The 27,183-nt window shown below is 42.2% G+C and overlaps 1 protein-coding gene across 2 annotated transcripts in view; it reads right to left on the bottom strand.

Annotated features, from left to right (window-relative positions):
* Positions 1-20,362, bottom strand: part of CCDC6 (coiled-coil domain containing 6) — a 51,520-nt gene extending 31,158 nt beyond the window's left edge. Inside the window, exons 1-2 of one of the 2 annotated variants that reach the window (XM_005520433.3) lie at positions 20,057-20,362; positions 564-713 (exon numbers count right to left, since the gene is read on the bottom strand). In XM_005520433.3, coding sequence (XP_005520490.1) covers positions 564-713; positions 20,057-20,362 — 456 coding nt within the window. Of the gene's footprint in view, positions 1-563; positions 714-17,314; positions 17,360-20,056 lie in introns of those variants that run through there. The other variant, XM_088059718.1, reaches the window with a different exon arrangement.
* Positions 20,363-27,183: the final 6,821 nt, after the last annotated feature.

The following is a 27,183-nucleotide window of genomic DNA, read 5'->3' as shown; positions in this document are numbered from 1 at the left end:
CATGTCGAACACTTCCAACAAATGCTTAACCGCTTTTTCAAAATTAGCATCTTAGGTAATGGAAAGAAGTTTCTCTGCCACGAATTGTCACAGAATCTTCAGCTTTTTATTTTTACCATCAAACTGATGTGTTTTAATTCAATAGAAGCAACAGTTTTGTTACAAGTACGGACAAACTTACAGAAAAAGTTTCCTTTGAGCATTGCTGCATATTTCAAGACTCATGTTAAAGTATCAATACTCCAGAAAAATAAGTGCGTTTCACTAACATTTCAAATTAATCAGTAACTCTTGTCTGGAAGACAGATGACATTTACTGCAAGCTACATCCATTTTTTGCATCAGTATATAAACTTCCAGGTTCTCAAAGCTGAGTTCGCAGATGGAAACTTTAAAGCAACATGTTAAAAAAAAAGTCACTACATTTATTACACTTTGCTTTTATCAAACCTCAGCTTTCCAACCTGACCACCTCCCTCAGACTACTGTCACACAAACAGAAAGTTCAGTCACCAGTCAGTCCTGAGGCTCCTGGGAGAAACATCAGTAAAGGCACCAATTACCTGCATCAGTTTTCTTGAGAGCTCATTAGTGAGAAATTCCTCTTCCTTTTCATAGTTTACTGCAAGTGTTTCTTTTTCTTTCTGCAGAGCTTGAATCTTCTTAAATAGAGTATTACTGATGAATTCCTCTTCCTGTTCTGCCCTTGCTTGCTGTGAAATAAAGACATAGTTTTGAGAAAAAAGGTTCCTCTCAAGAAAGCTGCAATTATTCCATTCCTCTTTAAATACCTATCATCCTGGAGGCCTGTAGGATGGACCTAAGTGCTGTTACCAACCCCTTTTATAACACATAGCACCCTTTTTCGTTTTTTGTTTTCAATCTTGAGAAACTGCACTTGTGCTTTAAAAGCATTACAGATTCAGACACCTATTTCTACCTACTCCATGCTTGAAAAGGAACTCCTGTCTGAATGTTCTCCATTACGAGTTGAAACGGCTCAGACTGCTGCATGCGCCACTGTGCCTCCTTTTCAGATCCCTTGGACTGAGCTCTGCTTTCCAGGAGTCAAATAATGCTCCTCTTCTTTCACCCCGATATGCAGAGCTGCAGGCAGCATGGCTCCTCTCACAGGAACTCCTACCCCACACCACAAGGAAAACAGGTATGGTGCTCACAACTGCTACTCCATTATATACAACAGCAACTCACAAAAACGCTATGGGGTAGCTTTAACCCAAGCTCCTCTGGAAATCTTTCCCATGCAGAATTACAAGAGGTGACAATTTCCATTTCAGCTTACTGCTAGCACCCTGCACAGCTCCACAGAAAGACAGCCTGGGACACTGCTCTCTTGCATTCCCTACAGTTCAGATGTTAGTATATTTTTTAAGCATCAAGTTGATAAATAAAACATAAAAGTTATCTTTTGAAAGCCTGCTCTGAAAGACCATGAAGGGCTATTTCATATGGGCAAATGAATAATCACAGCTACAAAGTGGTAGAGAAAACTCTTAATACCACAGTTCAAAGCCTAGAACAAGTGACAGAAATACTACATTTACCCCATGAGGCAACACAGTGTTACAAGTGGTTCTGTTCCCTGTAATAAAATCCACGACTTAAACTCTTGAACTGCACCTATGTGCTTGGCCCTGATTCTAATAAAATTACACCACCTTATAACTTATGCAAACATTCTGCTAGCTTTATGTCAGTAAACTTAGAGAAAGGAAAATTTAAGAACTGAAACAGATTACTGAAAGCTTATCTTCCATGGTCTTCTGCCCAAAACAAGACAAAATAACAATCTCTTTATACTTATTGTACACTGGAAAATGCTTGAAAGATTTCATTATGTCAGTGATCTTTTAACCAGAATGATACATTCCCTAGTGGTCCAAGAGCCAATTAGTTAGACACCTCCAATGTCTAGGAAAAAAAGTTAAAGAACATAACTGTCTTTCAAACTGGTGAAATAATAGGACAATTGCAAATTTTCCTCATAGTATCACCATTATAATAAAATCTAAAGCAGTGGTTTGGAAACTTCTCAGTTAGTCCTCCTTCCATCAAGTCCTTCTCTTCAAATCTCTGCCTCTGCCTTCTTGTGTCTTCTCCCATCTCTACTGATTCATTTTCATGGCCCTTTCTTATTATCTATCTGCCACTATCTCCCTTGTCCCTGTCACCACTAAAGCTGGCACAAACCCAACCTGAAAAAAACAAAAAAAGAAAAGAAAAGAAAAGAAAAGAAAAGAAAAAGCTGGGGCAGGCAGAGTTTGCTGGCTTATCAGCTTGGGTCCTGCACAACACCTCCTCTCTAATGTATTGCATCTCCACAGCAGAGAACAGCTACTCCAGCATGTTCAGCAGTGGTATTACCTGTCACATCAAGAAAATAGAGTTGTCCAAGAGGTCTGAAGAAATGTTACATTGTCAGCTCACATCTCAATGGATTAAAACTCCTGGAATCTAACTGATCTGAATAGCATCATCTATCAGCTTCTAAACGTGGCTTTACTTAGAGCTACTAGCCATCTTATGTCTTCAGAGACATTCCAAAACAGAGTAAACAAGTCAAATTGCAAGCGCTCATTGTCCTCAAATCATTAAAATTCATGCATACTGTTCCAAAATCAACTCCTCCACTGCCTTCACTACATAGGATTTCTACTTGTGTCTGTTTTTCAATGGTTCAGACAACAGAAGACAGTAACATACCAAGCTTACCTAAAATTAAATTAGAAAGCATTTGGTTCTGAAAAACAAAAGAATGGGGATATTTATGCTTTGATTTCTATTCATCTGTAACTTGCACAAATTTGTTCTGTTCATGCTTCGCACCAGTCAAAAGCTCTAAAATCACTTTAGTATAGCACCAAGCCTGCACACCACCGTTTGCCAGATCCTGGTGTCAAATTAATGATGGAGCGCAGGCTGCCAAGATCGCTGTCCAGGCCAGTGCCCCTCCTTTGTGCCCGCACGGGAGTTCATAAGGCCAGGCAGCAGGCCAGCACAGGCCGAGACACCCAGAAATGAAGCCTTTCCCTTCCTCCTCCCGTTTTCCTTTCCTGGATCTGCTTCCCCAGTTGGCATGCCACACCAACAGCGTGCTGGCACGCAGGAACAGGAGCGAGCAGCCCCAGCTCGCACCTGTTCAAGAACTGTCCTGCAACAACCCCTGTTGCCCACAACGTGCAGGATCCCAGCCTACACACAGGTGGCTCAGGGCAAAGGGTGGGCAGGATTAAATCTGTATCCCTTACACAAAGAATGCATTTAACAACAGCAACCCTACACATCTACACACGAACTGTAAACCCCAGATATCCACATAGCACATTGAATATAACGAATGTCCATTTAATTACCCAAGGGTCAGCACTTTCAACACAAACATTTTAGCTGAAAAACATTAAACACTTATTTAGACTAGGTACAAAACACATAATTCATTACCATATTTCTTCTGAATTTCACACTGAAACTTGCCCTTTATCCTGTTACTCATTAATTGGTGACAGTTAAATTATCTCAAGTAATAGGATAGTTCTTGTTTACCTTAATATTGCCTAAAATCTTGAAATCTGTTACTCATTTAGCCAGTAATCAAACTGACTTTTCTGGATGTGAATACACTGTTTTTCCAAAGGCATAACCTGTCTTTTTATTAAGTATCTGTATTTGAAAAGAGGTTTGATATCATCAGCAAAAAAAGAGAAACAATACAGAAATCAGAAATGCCAGGTCTTCCACAAGGGTATAGTGTTCTTGGTTTTTCTCTATTATCCGTATCACAGTTAACACGCAAAAATACTAACAACCATTTACCCTGTTTTGTGTACCATATTACAAAATAAATTGCTAAGGCACTGAGCGATACAAAATGGTAACACCTGATCAGTCACTCTCTGGAAACCTGAAACAATCTACTTTCACCCCAGATTTTCTGCATAGCAGACATATCCTCCTGTCTCCCATGTCTCTAAACTCCATGCACAGCTAACTTGGAGCATTCCATAGATGCATCCGCTAAGGAAAATCTCTAATTACTGTGGTTAAGACCATAAATGCAAGGGCTATCATGTTACTTTGCAGGAAATCAAGAATAAAGAGGGTGATAAAAAGCACCTCATGCATATAAACCACAAAAAAACTCTTATATTTTTGAGGAAGAAAAATCCTATTAGTTTTATTGCAGAAGCTCGTGAAATACTGATCACTAGTAGAGATGATGCATGAAGTGCTCTAAAAAAATCTGTCCTTGTAACCTTAAATTCCAAGTAATTCTGAAAGAACTAAGAAACATATTTTCCTAAACTGTACATAGTAGCCAAGTATCATATTAGGAAGCGAACAGCACTAAAGTTCTTTTTCCACGTGCTGCATATACATATACATCCATTAACTGGAAGGTTTGGTGTTAAAACATCTTCCTTCTCTCAGTTTTTCTTGTGAATATACCTTTAGCAGACCAGGTTCACACTGCTGAATTTCCCTCTGCTCTCTCTCTTGGTTCTAGCACAAGCAGCAGCTTCTGTTTCTGGTGGGATGCTCTTTTTCTGTATCACTGCACCATACACTGACCACGCTGCTCTAGTGGCACTGTATTATATGAAGCACCAAAATCCAGTACTTCTGATGAGGCATCAGCTTAAAGAGAGTCACATAAAAAATAACCATAACAAAAAAAACCCAAACAAAAAAAAAAACCACACAAAAAAGCAAAAAACCAAAAACTTTAAAAATCCCTTCCCCCCCCCCACTTCTGAAAGCTTCACAAAAGCTATCACTTTCCTGATACTGCACAGCAAGCAAGTTCAGCAATCCAATTAACACCTTCTCTGTAGTCAGTATCAGCACATTATCAGTGACCTGACATGAACATGTTTTTGCATTTTAGTGTCAAGTGTCATTTCAGACAATTTCAGTTGTAAACATCACACAAATGCTCCAGGCACCTACACTCCAACCACCTGCAAGGCAGATGCCAAGCATGCCCAGCCTGCATCACCTGTCTCCAGCAGCATCCAGGGTAGAGACGACACAAGATTTCAGGAGATCTTGTTGGTAACAGCCTACCAAGCATCGTGTTTGGCACCCTTGAAGGTCTTTTATCTTTATGTCAAGAGCCACCATGACCTCTTTACCTTTCATCCAACTTTTCCTGGTGCAGTTCCTGCTGACAGGGCTCTGTGGACAATATAACCCTGTAGATGGAGCTAAAGAGCAGTTTAATCTGACGAAAAACTCAATCTTTGCTACTGAATATAGATTGAAAGCTCGGGACAGCTTCAGGATGAGATGATCTCAGTCGCTACACATGTCACACTGAACTAACGCTATCACTTCAGAAAGAAGCCCTCCCGAAAGTCCTACTAAATAGGATGAGGTAAACAGGATGAGACGTGCAGGTAGCTACAATGACATGATTTTTGAACATGCAGTTCTTGCATAAAATAAAATCTAAGCTTCCCAACTTTCCTGAAGTATACACTCCTCCTCTAGAAGTACTAACTCAAGTGACTGCTTTGGCCATACTTTCTGGCACCAGGTTAAAATGATACAGAAAACTACTGATCTACAAATTCAGTAAACATTCCAGTGAGCTGATGCTGCTCCCTTATAGGAGAAACTTTTTCAGTGCAGCTATTTTTTTCCTATAAACCTTCCAGCTGCAACTGAAATGACCACAGTCCATGCAATATGCCTTACAGACAAGGAGAAACATGAACCACCGCAAGAACAGAAGTCAACAGCAAATCCGAGAACTCCCACTTACTGCCAACTCCAGAGACTGCCCAGCAGCACATTCCTGGCTGTAATGGGTAATGGACAAGGAATTCCCACCCAAGTCCCAGTAATGATGTGGGCAGTTTTCCCCTCACCCCAGGAAAGGTATTTCTTTCAGCTAGGTGGCCTGTCTGAGATAAAAGCGCAAATGCTCTTGTGGTTGAAGTGGTGAACTGGAATTCAAGTTCTGGGGTCAATTTGTAGTGTGATTTCCTGTCTGATCTATGACAAACCCCAAGGGTAATTTCCTCTGGTCTGCCATAAAAGTACCTTTTTGTTTTTCTTCTCTTCCCCACTTTAAGAGGAGTTTTCAGGACTGAGAGAGCAATAGGAAGAAACATGCATTTTTATCTTTGGACATACAGTATCTCCTAGAAGTCCCCCACAAGCAGTAATACCTTTCCTTCAGGACCCCAAGCTGCTGGGCTGATTTTATTTTTTTTTTTAACACAGACCTGGCAGTGTAGGAGTAATGTGGTTTTTTGGTTGGTTGGCCTCTAAAAACAAACAGACACCACCCTCCAACCCCCCCTAAAATTACAAACTTATAGGCTTACCAAAAGTTATTTTCCAAATACACTAAGGAAGACATAAATTTATTACTGAAACTCATCCTGAGAACTTCAACTACTCTAAACATAACCTACTGTGTAACATTAAAGCCACTGAAGCAGAACTGCTACGAAGCACAAGTCCTATTAGATTACAGCTGTTGAGTAGATGAGTTCTTCTGCAAGAGGAGACAAAAAGAGATCTGTTTTTTATTATAATAGTAACACAATTTATTACTGTAATAAAAAAGGAAAAACTTTGTGATAAGCTACCATTTGAAGTATTACAATACAGTTCCTTTTAATCTGCATTTATAGTTGGAAAATCTCTGTTCCCTTCATCCCCCACCCTCCTTTTTAAAAGGTCAATTAGGTTTTGGCCAGACATGTCAAAACACCTCTGTCACAGCACTCCTGCCGCCAGCTCCAGGCACAGCAAGTTCTGCCCGTGATGCCTACCAAGTGATCCAACATATGGCCACACAAATCCACAACGGATGCAGACTGACTAGAGAAATGAGCTGACTCAACACAAGAAATACATTTTTCTCTCAAGTGAGTTTTAACCACACTCAAATGTTTTCAGCTTAACATCATTCATGCAGCCTTATGGGACCTTCTCTCAAAAACTCACATGCATACATCTTGAGGTTTGGGAAGAGCACTTGAGAAAAGCCCTCAGACCAGTTTCCTAAACACCAAAGTCACTGGTATTCTTTCATGCTAAATAATCTGTTAGCATCAGCAATGAAGTAAATTGTTTGATGGTATGCAATCCCATCGTACACACTTCTTTCTCTGCATTTTGTTGTTGAGCTGAAAGTCTTGCACAACTGAAATACATAAGTGGTAAAAATGAAATAAGCAAGTTATGAAAACAAGCTCATTTGACAAGCATAAATATTAATAAAATGAATGCATCTGGCTAATTACAAACAAAGAATAACAAGCTATATGAATTTCATAATTAAGACAATCAATTCCTGAATTTACTTACATAATTTGAAAGTAATTTAAACAGTTTTCTTCAAAACAAAAAAACCCAGTACACTCCCTTCAAGTGTTTTTATTATATCAAAATACTGGTATTAAGTAGTTAATAAAAATGCAGCACGTGGAAAAGCCACATTTTCTGTGACCAACAAAATGTCAAGATAAGGCCTAGAAAAATGTATCAATAACTTTTACTGAGCAGTTTAACCATTACCACATATTGCTACACAAGTCTCAATGTAATTAAAGATTATATGGTAATAAAGCACCATAAAGGAAAAAGTAGCAGGGTTGTACAGGCTTACACACTTCCTATTCTGAACACTCAGCATGGCAACTTTAAGAATCTGATTATTCATTAGATGCATGCCTTATAGCTCTTATTTTTCATTCACTTAAACATCATCATGTAGAACAAGCTCCCAGACAGTTATCAGGGCTGGAGTCTCTGCTTCCAGCACTCAAGAGCTGTAACCTGAGCCAAAAGAAGTCACAGGCCAAGGCAAGAATGACCCAGCAGGAAAATTAAATCTAGCCCACAGACCTTTCCAAATGGCTCTGTTTCATGAGGCTCTTCCTCTGTCCCGTGGCTGCACAGGCACCACACATTTTCTACACTTGCTGCATTTTCAGCAGCACTGATTTCCAGTGCATGTGTAAAGAAGCTATAATGCATATAAGTACCAACAAACCCACTGCCCCTAAGTCCTCAAGTTCATTGCAAATACTGCTTCAAAATGCACATTAAATGTTCCTCAGAAGGGCTGTAATAACTGCACATAAAAACATGGTCAGGAAGGCACCAAGAATGAGGCCCTGTGAGACAACTCCACCATCAGCACAGCACAGGCAAGGGACCATTCCCAGCAAAAGGCTTTGGCAACACTTGTCCAGAAGATGACATGCTTTGCCAGGGACTTCCCCATCTTTGCTAGTTTATACCCTGCCAAAGATTTACATTGACAAAGACAGCCAAAGACATGGAAAATACAGCTACACTATCATATCAAATTCTGAACCAAAGTTTGAAATACCCCTCTATTAATCCTTTACTGATGACCACTAGAAAGAAATTTTTGCTTTATACTTCAACTTCTAGTTGCACTGTGCTTTACTGCTGGATTTTTTGTACCAGAAATAGTTTGCTAGTTAATCAGTAGTGTAAAACAAAAAGAAAACAGAAGCACATGGAACAGGTTTTGTTTTTCCTCAGCCTCAATATAAAAATGCTGAAAAACATCATAAAGATGCACATGTACACATAACAAGATTTGTAGTTTTATTTTCAGTTTGTTTGAATTTTCAAATGCACAGACTTGTCAATGTGAAAGATAGAAAAAAGATCATATTGCTCATAGCTGATCTTGTAGCATATACTGTTTTGTTGGAGGTGGTGTGTGTTACTAATTTTCCACTGCCTGTGTGATTTAACTATCCATTTTAAAATGCTGTGGTTTGTTTGACCTGCACCTATAATACTCAAATTTAATGAAATCTAGTTGTTATGCTACTTAGAAACTAATAACAACTTAAATCTCAGCAACATCACCATTAGTACTAGAACCTACAAGGAATGTAGCACCCCAGTACAAATTACTCTGATATCAGATGTCTAATGCATAAATACTTCTTAAATTAACATATTTTAAATGTTTTTTTTGTCTATTTTCTGCCTACTGATAATTCATCATTCATCTTCAATTTAACCACACATTGACTAGTTCACTTTGCTAGGCCGACCAATTAGGAAACTCAAAACTGCACACTCCCAAAATTTCAGAGCAGGAACAGCAAAAGATTTAGCGGAAGAGTAGACTATTAGGTGACTAACTTAATACCCAGCTTCTCTTCAGAGGTACGTGCATGCCAAGAGGCACTGAGTTATGTTCTAAAATAACAAATTTCTGCTCAAAACACAACCACAACAAACTTCTGTTACAAGTAGTTCTGCAGCCACAACTGTTTCTCCACTCAAAGGAAAATGGCACAAATGAAAGCAGTGAACAGAGATTTAACAGTCACCCACCCCAAATAACCTCCACGAATATCCCACTTCACTTCATGTAGTCCAGGTAACTCATTGCAAGCATGCAAATATGAAAAACATGTTTTTCTTCATCAGAGTACATAGTAAGAGTGGAAGTGTAATTCTTTTACACAGAATTTTCAGACAGCAGGTGCCAAACCACTCTGCACGGCATGTGCCATGCAGTGCCACCAGCATACCACAGGTATTAGCAGCAACTCTCCTTGTTCCCAGGCAGAAGACTGAATTTTCTTACTTCGAATGGGTCCTGAGCACCAACTGCCTATGTATTCATCATCCTCCCCTTCTAGGTAAAAGTGGCTTTCAACACTTCTTTCAAGTGTGTATAACCTCTGGTATATCTACATCAATCAACCTGTCCTCCTTTAAATTTTTTAAAACTAGGGATAAAGACCAACAGATAAAGATCCATTTATCTGATCCATTTATCCAGTTTTAAAACTCACCGTGTAATTTCTTAATTTTCATTAAAACTGTTAAATCCTTTTTATTTGGTGGTGCAGAGGCAGGAAATGGGATTGCTGTTGGGTTGGGGTTTTTTTGTTTGTTTTGTATGACAAATTCAAATACAGCCTAGGTAATCATTAGGGATGGCAATGTTTTTCCCCACAGTAGGAAGGTGTCCTTAACCACTCAACACAAATAACCTATTAAGAGGGTTAAAATCTCCCCCCAGTTTCTTCTTACACACACTGACTTTCCAGAGAAACACTTTCACAGTGATTAACAAGAGCTGGAGATGAAATTGTTATTAATTATAATCATACCTTTTCCTAAACCAAACCAACATATTCACAAAGTGGACACAACACTGTCCAAATCACTGTTAAGGCACATTAACTTGAGCTTCATTACAGAAAATGTTTCTACTCCACCCCTCCTAGGAGTCAGTGAGTAGTTTTCTGTTTTTTGTTTTTAATCCCCTTCTCTACAGTTTGAATATGTTACAGTACCTCTCAGAGTATTCCAAAAAGCAATCTCTTTCTAAGGCTTCTAAGGCAAAAAACAAGTTTATTAATGTAGTCTATGAAAATATTATGAGTAACATGAAAAAATACATTCTTTGCCTTTGTGTTCTCTGTTTCTGGCCCCTACAAACAGAGATTTGCAGGATGTGGGGGAATGCAATCATCCTTGAATATTCATTCCATACAGAAATGGAATAGTAGGCCTAACACAGAGACATTTTTTAGGAAATGCCTACCCACCTTCCATTCAAAGAGCAAGGACATTCCAGTTACACATGTCAATATTCAGAGAAATAAGATTTTTTGCAGATCTAGATTTCAGGTTAAATTTGCTCTCTGGAACGGACTTTAAGAGTGTCCCTCTTCTTGACCCAACCAGGATTTCAGGGCCTGTGAGGATAGAGGTTTTACCTAGTTAATAATTCCTGTCATGGCAACACTAGCTATGACAAAATGTCTACTGTTCATTTTTAACAGATGTGAAAAACATATACCCTTTAAAGCTCTTGCAAAAGTGCTGGTTAAACTCCTACATTTTGTAAATTTTGTAATAGTGGCTTTTGCTGTTTATTTGAAAAACCCCACCACTTGGTGAAAGTAGAAATTAAACTGCAAGTCACAGAAAGAAGCCTAACTTCGTATTGTGACACGCTAAATATTGCTGGGTTTTATCATGTCTGACTTGTTAAGAAACATTAATACTTTCACTCAGAACCAAAGCATATCATTGTGGGAATTATTTATATATGTGGTAGGAGTTTTAAGTATGATTACTACCACCACCACCAATGGAACTAAAAAGGCCTTAGCTTTACAGTAATAAGCAGAAACATCACATTTTAGTCAGTTTAAAGAATTAAAGCATCTGAGGAAACTTCAGAAACAGCTGAAATACTGCTAGGCTGCTTCCATCTACAGAAGGGCTGAACAGATGCTCATGCACCTTACTAAGCCCTCCCCAAACTGAGACCAGATTGTGTGTAATATTAGACATTTCAAACTCAGTAAAATTCAGAATTGAGAGAGGAAGAGAAGCCTTATCTGAAGAGTTTTTTTCATCAGTTAAACTATCAGCTGAGCTGAGGAAATACCTTCTTTTCCAGGAAAAAAACTGCTGCAAGGGAATGCATGAAGGGATAGAGGACTCTCAGGAGCTGAAAGGATCATCCCCAAAGGCACCAATTAGCCTACAATGCCTGTATTTTAACTGAATAGTTGAAATAATTACAACTTAAGTGCCAGGATTAGGAAATGCTTCAATATTTCTGTAAAAATCGCTTCAGCTTTTATCTAGTAACCCTTGCACCCCACAGAAAAAGATGTGAAACCTGCACATCTGTAATTCAGAGTTCCCTACTTTAGAGACATTTTTACTGGGGAATACTTCACCTCAATTGTCTTGCCATCATTTTTACTTTGCTCTCCATCCCATACATTGAAATAGGACACCAACAGACTACGTAATTAAAGGTCAAGACACATCTTTAGTCAGACAGAAGGACCTGACCAGAGAAGAGGAATATGAGATGTTCCCTTCTGGACACCCCCAGCCTGCTGCGTTGGAAGCAAGACATCACAAGAATGTTTTCTGTTACACATCCAGGGAGCTTGCTTTATACTGTATTTTTTGCCTCTCTTCTAGAGCATGTCTTTGTCTCTTTTTCATTCATTTTGTTTGAATCCCAAATGCTGTGCATAATTCAATTTGTACATTTTGTCCCTATTCTCCTCCCTTCATTTTGTGTTGGTTTTTTTTTTTTTTTCTTTAAGGGGAAGACAAAAAGGATTCGCCTCTTGCTCTTCTGCTAAATTCAGTAACTATCTTCTACACACACACACACACCCCACCCAGAAAAAGAGCAGCAAAGCAGTTGTTTCACTGTTTTTACAAGGCTATGCTGAGATACATCATATGTCTACTGCTGACAACTTTCATTCCTGCAAAGGACAGCACTGTCTCATTTCTTCATTTCAATCACATTAAGGTGTGTTTGTGAGACATTGCCATTCCATTCTCCTGCAGCTCCTCACAAGTCCAGCTGCCTCATCATCTTGTTTGCAGCTGCCATAGTCACCATTTCAGTGGCTTCCAACGCTGCCAGTCCCCACCTGGAATCCCATCCAAGCACACTTTATGAGGTGTAGTGGAAATAAAACCTTTTGTAAAGTCTCCAGCAGATGCATAAGCTTGCTCACTACAGATCAGTATTATTTGCTCAATTACTACAAGGAGCTTTAGCACTGAGAGTCTGTAGCTGAAAATACACCCCATGTATACCAACACTTAAAACCAAGAACTTGGAAAATAACAGCTTCAACATTAAAGTCAGTACCAGCAGTAGGAGGAAACAAGCAATGGGAACAAGTAAGCAGAATTTACAAGTGCAAGAAAACCACAGATGACCATGTACCTACCCAGGAAAGAGTTTAATGAAGTGAAATAATTTTCCCTCATCCTCTGAAATCAGTATTAAAATTCAAACTCCATTAAAGTTAAAACCACAATTAAAATGAAGTACAGAACTTCCAGGATTTGTGTCTGTGCTAGCTTTCTAATACTGGTATAAGCAACAGTACCAGAAGCTTTAAAAACCTCAATACTGATTATTATATCAGCTGATGTGAAAAATGGAAAATTCAGCAATCATTTGGGCAAGTGGCTAAAAAGAAAGCTAAAAATGTTTGGCAGATATACAGCAGGAGCATATATGACTATTTTTTCAACTGAAAGCAAACCTGTTAGGTGCAAAATACAGTAAAAACCAAAGCAACCTCTCCTTCAAAATGCTTTTAAGTAACTGGAGATACACCAAGGAAGAATGGCCCTTAGTCTCAGTAAATGTTCAAACCTGACAATAAAGAGCATTCTTAAAATAAAAGCTGAGTACAAACCAGTTCTGGCACAGAATTCATGATACAACCTCAATGAGAAAGTTCATTTGAGAAGCAAAATTACTTTCTATGCAGAATAGCAAGCCCACAGAAATACCAAAAACTTTGCCTTATTAAAAATTCCCAAATGTACTCTACCATTTCAGTTCTTATTTCACTTTCATCCCCAAAGTAATTCAGAGCAATTTACCAGTATGCCTACTGACTAAAGACATTCCACCATTATTAAATATGGGAACGTCACATAAAGTAACTCATAAAAAAAGTATAGTTGTATAATATTTAAAGGCAAGCAAGACTAGGTGGTTATCAGAGTTTGGTATCAACCCAATGGCAATACTGTAATCAAATTAATTTACTGTAGAAAGGACAGAAACATTAAACAGGTCATTCAGCATGGTTTTACAGAGAACAAGTTGTGGCAGATAAGCAAAGATTCATCTTTCAGCCAAGGACTATTTGTAATAAAGATAATCACAAAAGTGTAAGGTGTGTATAAAGCACCCATATGAGTTTTTGATTTAGTAATACATGACAAACGTTATTTTAAAATGGTTATAAAATAAGGTATACATCATGAGTTTCAAAGTGGCTTACTGACCTCAAAAATACTCATCAGAGGAAAATTCCATTTCACAAACATGTACTAAGCAGGATGTTGTTTAAAATATTCCCCGCACAATTAATTAATTCTCTGCACCAAATCAAGTGCTACTGGATAACCCAGCAGTACAAATCAGACCCAAGCGAGGCACAGGAGTGCAACTGTATTTCTGCCAAATTAGCCAAAGCACACAGCAGCAAGCTCATTAAAGACAAATGACCACACTTGATAAAAAAAAAAAAAGTAAAGTTCAAAATTAAGCTATCAGAAATTTGTGCAAATTTGAAGCAGGAAAGGATGTTTAGACTAGGCCAGTGCATCATATTAATTCAACAGTGGATTTCCAGCATCTCAGAGCCTGAGAACTTAGTTTAGCTTATCAATGCAAACTGAAGTTGCCTGTTAAGCCTGTATCTTCATAAGGAGAAAGCAGAGGACCCAGAATACTCATTAACCCAGCCAAAAGGCACAGCAGGTACCAACAGCTTGGCCTTGATGAAATTGATGGGAAGAACAGAATGCAGGACAACAAAGCTTTTCCAAGCACTGTGATTCTTCATCTTCAAGAGTCTTCAAATTAAAACTGGATACCCTTCCCAAAGACACATTTCAAGGTTAGTTAGAAGGTTTGGTGTGGGAACAACTCACAAAAACACGTGACAAAAATTAAAGCAGATGATTAAGTAAACCTCTGGAGCCTCAAACTCCCTGAAAGTACAAGCTGTTGATTAATATTTGAATTAAGTTCAGAAACATTGACTTTTTCTGAGGTTTTTGTTTGTTTTTACTTTAAACAGCATTCAGGAAGGCCTACAACACATCCCAGTAACATTCTGTTAATAGCATTTGGGCCATGTTTTTCCCCGGGAATTGGACATGCCAGTGGCTGTGCGTAACTACCGAAGGGAAGGAGATGCTACTACACCTTGCTATTACTGGCTGACCAGCCATACAGCAAAAGCTCCTCTGGCCATGCTACCCTAAGGGCCAAGGCAGCTAACACTAAAGAGCATTGCTAAACTTCATTTTTCCTTTACAGACATTTGTACAACAGAAAATTCTTGACAACCTGAGGCAAATGTAAAACTGAAATAACAAGCCAGTCATTTCCTACATGCCTGGTCTTGGAAAAAATGTGCCTGAAAAATTTCGATATACTTACATGGTGCGTGAATTTGCTAATCTTAGCAACAACGTTGTCTTTACTCTAAAAAGAGGGAAGCAAAGCATTTCTAAAATATGTTATTTTTGAGCTACTTTCAGCTTAGTCCAGCTTCAAACTGGAGTGATAAATTACACAGCAGGATACAAAAGCCCCAAGCAGGTTTCTTACATTTACAAAAGACATCACAGAACTGAGAGTATTTTTCACACAAGAAAGACCTTCTTTAAAATCAAGAGCAAATAACAGATTCACATTTTGTAAAATATTAGTATGTTTGCTTTCTTGGTTTGCTTTTTACCTCTATCTATTACTAATTGATTTCTTTTACTCATCCACATGCCTTTAGCAGCACCTTTTAAAGGTTCCTATTTCAGTTCAGATAGACTATCCTGCCCTTTTTCTTCTACTATTAAGAGACACATTCTGTACTGGAACAGGTGTTCTGCCTTGAAATTCCGGTGCAAACTCCAGAAAAGAAAAAAACATTTTTGCAAGAGATTTTTGACAATACAGCACACCCATTCACTTTCCCAAACTATCTTTCGAGGCTGACATTTTCCATGAAGATCCACAACAGTAGATCTCATGTACACAAACAGATCCCTCTGCACACTTCATTGAGAACAAAATGCAAAGTTGTATTTATTTCCAGCGTCCAGATCTGGTTGTTATTGGGAAAACTGTAACAGGTCTCAGTAGCACACAGGATTTTTCTGATCTGCAAGCCCCAGAAAGCCTGTTTGCTTTCAGAAGATGGTTGTTATTGAAAGCAACAACTTTCTTCAGGATTTAAGTAGGGGGTGAGGAAATAGGAGCTGAGTAAGGCTTTTTTTTTCTATTGTTCCTCCCAACAGGTGGTAGGCTGTTCACACAGCTCTACAGAATCACAGAGGAGGCCGAAAAGCCAGGAAATGCAAATGCCCTCTGCCAGCACTCAGGGAATGAGAAGAGCTAACCTGGAAGCCAAGGTGCAGAACACAGGTTTAGCTACAGAAACAAAGGTAGCACAGGTCTCACAGTAAAATACTACCACTCACAACCTGCAGCAGTCCCATGTCCCAGTGTTCCCTGGCAGCAAGTGCTGCAAGCAGGTGTTACCAGACAGTGATAACTCATGGCAAGCTCACAAAAGCCAGCATATGCCATCAGCACTTCAGATCAGACTGGCTCATCCAAATTGATCATCCTGTTGGGGATCCACATAGCACCACAAATTGGGATTTCGATCATTCTTGTCCCTACAAACCAAAATCAGGGAAAATTAAAAGAGATGTTCTTGTAAAATGTTACAATGCATTAAAACTGCAGGCATTTTGGAGTGGGAATGTTTTTAAATTAATGCTTCTCAAATACTCTACCTTCACCTCAGTTAAAAAACTAAGAATAAGGTTTATTATATTTTAATTTTCTAACTCCACAGAAGATGTCTGACTATAGTAGGCCAATTTACATGAGTTAAATTATCAAATCTAACATCCTAGAGAAAGTATGTAGCAGACAGGGACTAAAACTTTTTGTTCTTAGAAGCATTCCATCCATATGAGGGCCTGTCAGTTCAAAACAATAAAAAAGAAAACCAAAATGCTTCCAGTATCAGCTAAAGGTCACATGGCTTTCAGTGAAATAGGATGGCTTGGTTACATCAAGTACTGAAGAGTAGAAAAAAAGGAGCTAAAAATCCAAATTCTACCAACTTCAAAAGAAACTTCCTGTCCAAGACATATGTCAACTGAAGTATTTCAGCTTTTGTTACGTGCAACAATTCATTCTTCTGAAAAGCAGTCACCCCACCACCCAGGTCCAAAGGTACATTTATTTAACCAGAGAAGTTGTGCTGTCCCAGGCTTAGCCTGTTAAATATGACATCTCCTTGGTAGACCTTTTTCACCAAAAAACTAAGCAAATTCACACAGGAAATCCACTTCTGGTAGTGCAGCACTATAACCAAAACTCACTACTTCTCATCTGAAACACACAGCATCTCAAATCTTCAGGCGCCTGTTCTTTCCCAGCACCAGCCGTTCCATTTCCTTAAAAAGACCTTGCAGAAATACACCATGAGATCATACAACTGAGATTGCTAAATACATATAAATGAACCCTCTGCAAATGGCTCAAGTGATCTTAGTCATTTCTTCTTAATATCTAATCTGAAACTTTGCATCTTCTGATGTAATGCTCTTGCACTGCCAGAGAACACTTGAAATATCCCCAGCTTTCTCACTGCTTTGCTCCCTCTCTCATCGTTTGTTACCAATAATAGCAGGTGAGATAAAGTTATCACACATATTTACTTACTTTCACAGTCTTGCACATGAACAGCAGCATAACTTCTTTTGCATTTCAGGCTACTGGAAGGAGTACAGCTTGCACATATTTTTGGGTGTATGCTTAGTCCAAGCTGGCTTTACCAATTTCAGCTTGAAAGCAGCATTTGTTTTCACATGTTTTAGAAGACAATACATACAAAGTTAGTGAGCACACAAGCCTGCCAAGCCAACACCTTCTCCCAGACAGTTTTCCCAGTGCAACTGCCTAATCTATACTTAATTAACACTTTATTTTCAACCCTATTACACAAGTTAACTACAAATAGAACTAATAAGATCCTATGTGGCAAGCAATTTAGGTAATTCCTAAATTGACTATATCCACGCTGACATCAACAATAGTGCAAACACAAAGAGATGCCATATTAACACACCAGCACGGACACAAGAGGAAAGAAGACGAACATCACCTTTTAACTGGCAAACCTTACAGGGAAAATACTCAAAATCATTACAGACAATGGTGGGAGCTGCAGAAAGAGAAAAGAGTCTCTGTGGCCTTGCACAAAAAAGCTCAAACAACAGGATCAGTGAAAGGTTTGCAGACGAAGAGCCATGTGGTTTGAGGAGTCACCTCCACCTACAGCACACAGGTTTAGTCATTCACCTGCTTTTTTGGCTACCTGTCAGTTCCATTTGTGCTTGTCCTCAACACCTGATAAAAATCAAAGTTGATTTGTGTCATTACAATGCCCACAACAGGAAACATACACAGCGCCTGTCTGTCAGCACAGCAACACTGCGAGGAGCTGGAGAAGCAAACTGACAAACGTTTAGAGTCACAGTGGAGACAATCAGAAAATTTTATATTCCTATGACATTTACATGCAAATGACACTTATTTCAACATTCCAATAAAGTTGATCTCCAGTCACCTGCATACTAGAGCCACACAACAAAGTATTCTGACTGCAAATACATTTAAATTATGGACTATGTAAACCACAGCACAAGATCTCAATGGTCTGAAAAAAGTTATGTTTTGCATTCATTATTTCACCACTTGCTGAATTAGGCGTGGTTTACTCAGTTGTGCACACAGTTTAGCATACCAAAGCCTGCATCAGCTACAGATGTCAGTTTTCCTGACAGCCTACAGGTTGCCACTGAAGTCTAACACCTCTCTTCTCTTTATCCAAAATGTCAAAAACAGACAGTTTCAGATTTAAGGAAAATATCTCCTTTTTATAAATTAAAATCTGATGAAAATGTAAGATGATCAGTCCCTAGAGACAGTGTCAAAACTTTAATGCATACAAGCATTTTTTCCCAGTTGTTTACAAACAATACACCTACCAAGGGTTCAGAAAGATACTGTGCCTTTCTAACAGGCAGAGAGAAAATGTCTGACTGACAAGGCGCCTTAGCCCCTTTCAACATTTGAAGGCACTCCGCCGCTACCTAATTAAGGCACAGTCTCTTCTCGTAAAGTATTAACAAAGCACACATTTCCCCGACTAGCACTATATTTGTCATCCTTGAATAAATTACTTCTGTATTGTATTTCATGCACTCTTCCGGCCCACATCCTGCTAGACACTGAATGCTTACTACTAGGAGCAGATGAGCGGTATGCCTAGGCATGCTCCATTTCTTGGCTAGATGTATTGACAGTGGAAAAGCTGAGTATCAATAAAACAGACATTACGCTCATAGTGAAGTACCCCCTGTGAAAAATCAGATGAGATGAGAGTGCACACACGCAGGTGGAATTGGTCTCTCCTAAAAAATCTCCACCTGCACTGGCAAGGATGTTCAGGACAGTATCTGAGTTACCTTTAACTAGTCTTTAGCAAGTTACCTACTCTGCATGCAGGCCATGACCATTATGACACCTGAACAATCCCTTTAGCCACTGAATTAGCAAAAAACCCTCAAATTTAAGCTCCTAACTCCCAAGCTCATAGAGAAGAACAGAACAATATTTTCATAGTATTTTGACGTGCAGTTTACTGAGGATTCCTGCCTAACAGCAACCTATAAAATGGTGTTAACTCCAAGTTATCCTCACAGTGCTCATAAACCAGGAGCTGAGCTCTTGAAGGGACAGAGTGCTGCGATACTTGCATTATTTTAATTTAAGAGTCTTATTTAAATGAGTTTTCATATAACTTGAAATACCACAGCTAACAAAACATTGCAAACAAACCAGACACTTCCTTGTGACCAAGACGCTATTCCTGCAGATCGCCGCTTCTGCACAGTGGCTGAAGAGGTGACGGCTGAAGAGATAATCCGAAATCTCCGCAGATTACTTAAACTCCACAGAAATCTCTACTTTGAGAAACTTCAGGGGAACACAGAACATCGCCCTTCCCCTGCCCGGCCCCTCCCCGAGCCGCCGCCGCTCGGACACCGGGCAGGGCAGGCCGGCGGGGCCGCCTCCCCGCAGGGAGCCAGGCGGCCACGCGGGTCCGGGCGGGGGACCCGCCTCGGTTCCTCGCCGGTTCCGCTGCCGGTGCCTCCCGGCGCCGGAGGGGGCGCGAAGGGCGCGGGGTGACCCCACCTGTGCGCGTCCCTCGCACCTCCTGGTCGGGCCGCGGTGATAGCCGGGCCGCCCGAGGTGACTCGTCTCGGCGAGCCGGGAGGCAGCCGGGGGGGTGGAGGCGAGGCCGCGGCCGGGGCCGGGCCCGCCCTGGGCGGACACCCCGCGGCGGGGCCACCCCCGCCCCCCGCCCGCCGGGCCCGGCGCCGCGCCGCCCGCACTCACGATGGTGACGCTGGCCTTGCGCAGGTCGCGGTTCTCCTCCTGCAGCGCCTTGCACTTGAGCTTGTAGGTCTCCAGCTCGATCTTCAGCACCTTGTTCTCCTGCTGCAGCGAGGCCAGGCGGTTCGTCAGCTCCTCCAGCCGGAACGGCGAGATCACGATCCCGCCCGATTTGCCGCCCCCTGAAGAGCCGCCGCTGCCGCCCGCCGCGCCGCAGCCGGGCCCCGCGCCCGGGCCGCCCCCCGACAGCGGCCCCGCGGTGCCGCCGCCGCCGCCGTCAGTGTCGCTCTCGCTGGCGCTGTCCGCCATCGCCCCGCGCGCGCCGCCGCCGCCGCCGCCCGAGCAGGGGGCGGCGCCCGCCGCGCGCCGGCGCCGAGACGGGCCGCGCGCCTGCCCACAGCGCCGCCTGGCGGCCTGCGCCGGCAGCGCGCCAGCCGGGTCCGGTATGTGCCGGGAGCGGGGATCCGGGACATACCGGGACCGGGACCGCGACCGGGGCCGGGACCGCGATGTTACGGGAGCGGAGATCCGGGACATACCGGGGCCGCGACTGGCATGTGCCGGGAGCGGGGATCCGGGACACATCGGCACCGGGAGCGGAACCAGGATGTAGCGGGAGCGGGGATCCGGGACACACCGGGTCCGGGATGTGCCCGGAGTGAAGATCCGGGACACACCGGGACCGGGATGTGCCTGGAGTGAAGATCCGGGACACACCGGGACCGGGACTGGGATGTGCCAGGAGAGGGGATCCCGGACACAGAACCTGGGACCGAGGGATATGCCCGGGGGGGGGCTCCCTACACACCAAATCCTGGACCCGGGATGTACCCGGAGGGTCTCTGTTCCACACCGAACCCTGTGTAGGGATGTTCCCGGCCGGGACGTGCCCGGCGGGATCTGTTACACACCGGGACACACGCGGGAAACAGCCCGTTTGCGGGGTTCGTCTCATTGTATCGCAAAACCCGTCCGGGGAAGCCGTAGGCTAGCCCTACAGCGCTGTGGGGAGGCCCAGGGGTTCGCCGCGCACCACCGAAACAGCCCCAAACCTTGTTTTGTTTAAGAATTTTTATACCAAAATGGCGTTCGGTCGTTCACAGCGCTGCCCAGGCTGTACTGCCGGCCCAGGCCCGTTCCCTGAGGCAGCTCGCAGCCCCTCAGGGTTGGACACCACAAGCAGAAGGAGCAGGGACCCCCACCCACCGAGGCCACGGCGTCTGGGGGAGTAGCCCCGTCCGCCAACCCTGCTCCCCTCACAGCACACACAACTGGCATGTTAATTCAGCCCTCCACACATCAGCAAAACTGCTTTAAATTAAGATATATGGACACTCATCTCTCATTACTGATAATGTATTTCCTAATTATTAGGTGCATTCGTTTATTTCCTTTTTGTTTTTTTAAATTATTATTTCTTTGCAGAGCAGCAGCAAGCTATAGCTGAGAATATGTGCCATGCATTCTACGGCAAAACAGGGTCTATATTGCTCCTGGATAAATTAGTCACCAAGACTGTCTAATTGGTTTCTCAATTATTTATGAAGAGGTCTTTTAACAACAGTAATTCTTCCATTAGTGGCAAGCAAGGATTTCATTATCTCTAACTGCACTACCTTTTTGTTCCATGCCATAGTAAATTTCAAATTTTGCTCTTTTTAATGGCTATAATATGTGAAGGAATTCCATCTCTGTAAAGTAATTATTCTTTTCGCCTGCCTGGGAATATAAGTGCAGGTCATTTTATTTTTGGTCTCTTTAATCACAAGAAAAGCAGTAAAAGGGCTGTTCCTAGTTCTGAGCTTTGGGAACTGTTTCCTCTGATCTCTGTCCATGTGTCTGTCCCTGGCATGTGACTCTGCCCCAAACAGGACTCAGAATGGAGGTGGGGGCAAGTGGAAGTCCCCATCCAGCACCAGCAGAGACCCACAGCACCCTCAGCCCTATCAGGAGGCATCAGTTTAGGGCTTTTCAGGCTTGAAAAGGTCCTGCATCCTCTACCCAGCCCTATGGAAACTAAGGCACTCTCCTGCATCCCATTACCTCCATACTGATCCTGGTGATGACATTAAAATGTAATAAAGCCACCAAGCAACCCTCAGCACAACCCTGGCAGCTGCTGCCCCTCAGCTGATTTCCCATCTCTGGGCTTAGTACTAACTAAGTGGGATTTCTCCCAAAACATAGAAGAATTGTCCTCAAGAGATGTACTGAGCAGTTGCTGATGTCCTTGAGGCCGCAACAGACCTTTTCAGTGCTGTCCTAAAATGCCCTTGCAGCAACCCCTGGGTCTGCAGGGACAGACAAGCCTGACCACCTGGGGCAGCTGCCAGATCCTCTGCCCTACAGCTGTGCCCAGGCTGAGCCTTTCCACCAGCACAGGCTGTGGGATGAAAACCTTCAGGGATTAAAATAGGATTCAAAAAATAGCAGTGTTTTGGACAGGTAGTTGCATTTCACCAGAATTGCTTTCAAATAGGTCTGCTGGTGTTTGGGAAGCTGGCTGGACACCCCTGGATGTCATGAGGAAATATTTCATGCACGCCCTCCACAGCAGAGGCAATAGCTGGAAAGCTGGTTTGTCTCTGTGCACATGCACTCCTCACACCAAACTCATTCTAAACTAGCAGGTTTATACCTTAATGTTCTTTCTCCATCCGTCTACCCAGCTTTGATCAGCCAGTTATCTCTTTTGCTTTCAGCAGGACTGCTCACCTTTGAGTGTCTTGCTGAATCAAGGCCTAAATATTTTGAAAGCCTGAATCAGCAAAACATGCATCTGTTCCAGGCTAATGTTACCCAGCAAGCCCCACGGCATGCTTAACCTTAAGTCACTCTTCAGACCTATCAATGTTAATCTTAAGTGCTTTGCTGATTTGGAGTACTGTAATTTTCCAAAGGACGTTCTCTGCTCCTTCAGACAGCAAAATTAGCCTGAAAACAGACAAGGAGGTGCAGGCAACATCTTTGACCCAGGAACTGGGCCGGATTGGCTCAGCCAGGGGCTGCATCCCTGGGATCACACCCGGCAGCTGCTGATGCTGCCTTCAGCAGAGCATTTCTGGAGTGATGCAGACAGCAGTTATAGAGATGAGGGATCTTGAGCCAAGAGGGAACTTTCCCCTGGCCGCTTTCACTGTCCCTCTCTCTCTGCTGGGCTGGCATCAGAGGTCTCACTCCCAGACAGAATGCCAACTTTCATAACAGTGAATTATAACTTGGCACTTCTGTAGCTCTCTCTAGTTCAAAGGCATGCTGAAACATTATCTAATTAATTCACACAATAGCCCTGGAAGGCAAGAAAGGGAGGTAGGAAGCTGAGTTACTTGCCCAATGACAAACACTGAGTCAGTGGAGGAGTGGGAGGAAAACTCAAGGGCCCTGGATGTTTAGATCTGAGATGCCATCCTACTTGTCACAACAGCATTTCTGTCATTTAGAAAATAGCACCTGTATGTTTAATTACAATTACAGCCAACTAGTCCTAATTAATAGATTAAACAGGGAGAGGAAATGTTATCCTAATTAGCACCCCCAAAAATTAAAAATCACATGCTTTTCACATCTGTAGGATATTAACCAAACCAATTAAAAAATTATGTGGTATAAGCAAAATTAGCAAAATCCCCTTTTGAATACAAGTACAGCAGAGGCTGCCCCACTGAGAGGACTGCTCAGGTTTCACTGGTCCTGGTCTCCACTGCAGGGGCAGCAGGGCAGCAGGGACTCAGCATCACAGGAAAAGCCACCACAGCCAGCCTGCCCCCACCACAGTACCTGCAGGACAAGGTCCCCACCTTCCTCAGTATCTTTTTATTGCATAAAAAATAAATGCAGAACTGTAAGGGTGAAAGGAAAGGTGTTTGTTGAAATAAAGAATATGAAAATGTCACCAGCACCCTTATAGTAGGAGAGCAGACCAACCAAGAGGAAGAAATAATAAAACAGGAATTTATTTACAGAAACTATCATTACAGGAGGTAATGGGCAATTAGAAACAGTGTTCCATAAACTCACATCAACAGTAGAAATATTGTATAAAATACATTTCTGAGTGTGAGGGGTTAGAAGAGGTATGTTCAGAGATTTAATGTAATCCTTAATGTAATTCCAGAAGTCCATTAATCAGCTGGAAGACCTTCTATAGGAATACAGTTTCATTAAAATAGTTCAGTAATCATAGACTGAAGAGGGAAAGGCCAACGGAAGCTAGTTAACCCAAGGAAAAAAAGTCTGCATAGTACTCAGACTACCTGACTGAAATGGTGGGGGAGGGGAGACAGAAAGACAAAGTTGCAGGAAAATGCAATTAATGAAAAATATTGCTAGGAAAATAAACTGAAGCAGCATTAAAATTAATGTAACCTGTACATAAGGGAATATTAAAAGGGGGAAATGGAGTGCATATGTGGAGAGTTTGTAGAAGGGGAGAAACCTTGGTTTGAAAGGTATTTGTACGAGCAGAAGAAACCCAAATCATTACTCTAGTGGATTAAGGCACCTACTGATGCAAGTTAAAACGTATTTTCTAACAAGCAATTCAGATGAAAATAATGTTATGCTAATTTACTTTTCTGACCCACAATTCTTTAATCAGAAAGCTGTATTAGGAAAGGAGTCTCTGAGTAGGATAGAGTATATGACTATGAAAATGTGCTGTGTGGTAGCCAACTGTTAGCTAATGCATCTTCAGCTCTGGGGCTTTGCTTTTGTTTCCCTGTTCTCCAGAGGGAATTTTTTTCAGAGTTCATACTAGGCTGGTTCTGTTGGTCTGGCCATGTCATAATAATATCCAGCCCCTGGAAGCCTTCCAAGGAAGTTGGTGAACAGGGGATTGCTGTACTTTGCTGTTTTATAGCCCAAGTAGCTCTCAATAATTGAACATTAGCGTGGTGGGAAAAGTACCAACAAAACTTTTATGATAAGTCTTCACCATCCACCAGAACTTAGGGTCAAATAAATCAAGACATGCACAATTTGCATGCTGTTTTTAGCATCAGCAGTTATGAAAAACGTGGCACATACATGGATTTTCCTTGAGAAGCTCATTTTTCTGTCCTTCACTAACCTTTTCCTCTCCCAGTAATGGATTACTTTTTACATTAAATATTTTGTAGCAGGCTGAGTCTAAAGGATCCACATCTCCTTCAGAAAACTGCTGTACTTTCAGCCAAGCAAGAATATTTTCTTGTGCATTATGAGACCATGTTTTCCCTCCCTTGCTCACTCAGGAGTTAGAGGCAAGCTGAGCCTCCTCCTCCAGCCCCCATTTGGTAGGATCTGCTCTGAAAACAGAGGTCCTGTTTTCATTCTCCCCCTCCTCCTCTCCCTTGGCAATCCCCACACATGACCCCAAGGCCAAGGATGCAATGGATTGGCAGCAGCTTTTTCATACATCATGCATGTGGCTAGTACACCAACCAAGCCCCTTGCCAACACCCTGCTCAGCATCCCTGCACCAGCCTCAGCTAGGCAAGTCCCAGCCCTCTGGATTGCACCCCCTCCCTAGGGAGAGGGCTGGCAGGGCTAGGAGGGCTACCCCCAAGCCATCATGCTGCCCCTGCAGAGCCCTCCAACCGTGCAGGGCTCACACAGGTCCTCCAGGCCAAGCCACTCATGCTGAATTTGTATAAAAATTTGGTAAAATTGCCACTGATGGACTTAATGGAATTTCATCAAATGTCACTGTCTTGGTCCTGCTCAAAGAAGCCCCAGTTATAAACTCTTCCTTTAGAGGGCATGGAGAGGGTTATGGGATCATGTGTCCCACACTCCAGGCTGCAGAGGCCTCCCCAGTAGACCACCTCAGTTTCCTGCTCAGTGTGCTACAGACAAAGCCTATATTAAACAACCCCCCAGGAAATTTGCATTAATTAGCAAGGTGCTGCAATCCTGCAAGTGACTGTCACTTTATCCCACTAATGTCAGCTCTACACTATGAGAGCTCTTAGAATTTCTGACATTAAAGTTATTATTTGCCACAAATAAAATATAATTGATATTCTTTCAGAAACGGGAAAAGTACAGCAGGATACTCTGCAGCATTATGAATTAGTGCTAAATCAAATATCAAAGGATGAAAATAATGCTGTATTTAGCAAAAACATTTATTTTAATAGATGTGATCAGAGTCCCATGACTTACAATTTTGCCCTTAAGGGGAATGTTCTCACTGAGGAAAACATGGGAAAAAAAAAAAAAAAAAAAAAGACAAAAGTGCACATTTAGGGTAGGGTCCTTGGTCACTCCAGAGCTGTCTGTGCTGTTTGCTAGTTCTGGCAAGATTTCTGTTTTCCTTCTCAAATGACCATCTACACTTCAACCTTTTTTTTCCCAAATATCCTGAGCTACTGTTGGAACCACTCAGTGCAAAACAAAATCAGCACCCAGAAAATCCTGTTTGTGCAGCATTTAATGTGAAATTTTAAACTCTCTGAATTTAGCTGGAGAGTTCCTGTTCACTGTTGTCGCTTTGTATTTAAGGGGGAAGCAAACTGACAAGGTGCCCATGCAGCAGCAGCTGGGGACTGGGACATGCTGGCAGCGGGGGCTGCCCTGCTGGGTGCATTCAGTGCTGGCCCAAGAGAGGCATCTGCTGTGGTCACAGCCTGCTTGGGCACCCCCATGACAGGGCCATGCTGCAAGAGCACCCTTGGAGCCCCAAGCTGAGCCGGCAGCTACTCACATGTGCTGTCACAGTCGAGACCCACTCCCTGAGCTCGGAGCTGCCACATAAATCACCAGCAGTGGCAAGAGAGCTGTCGAGACTCACCTACACACCTCTGCTACCTGCACCGGCAGCCTCGCTTCCCTGTCTACAGAAAGAGCGCTTCTGCCTGCCAGAGCTGCCATTCCAGGTACAGTCACAGCTTTTTTCCACACCAGCACCAGGCACTAACAGGGAACCAGGCAGAGGAAGAGATGAGTCAAACAAAATGCTGCCTTTTGGATGCTTTTATAGATTGAAGCGAGGCTTTTCTACAGTACAGCTCCTGCCTTCCTGCTGGTTGTCACCACAGCCTTTGCTTGGTGTACAAGCACGCTGTACAATCATGACATATTATATATATACATCTCACAGCATTTACTGAAAACACGTTTTCATTCAGCTGGTCTGGATACTTGAGGGG

This window comes from Pseudopodoces humilis, chromosome 9, assembly GCF_049639895.1.
Source record: "Pseudopodoces humilis isolate 2021_Gansu_Grassland_sample_001 chromosome 9, ASM4963989v1, whole genome shotgun sequence".
Lineage (NCBI taxonomy): Eukaryota > Metazoa > Chordata > Aves > Passeriformes > Paridae > Pseudopodoces > Pseudopodoces humilis.
This window is presented reverse-complemented; position numbering and strand designations above follow the sequence as displayed.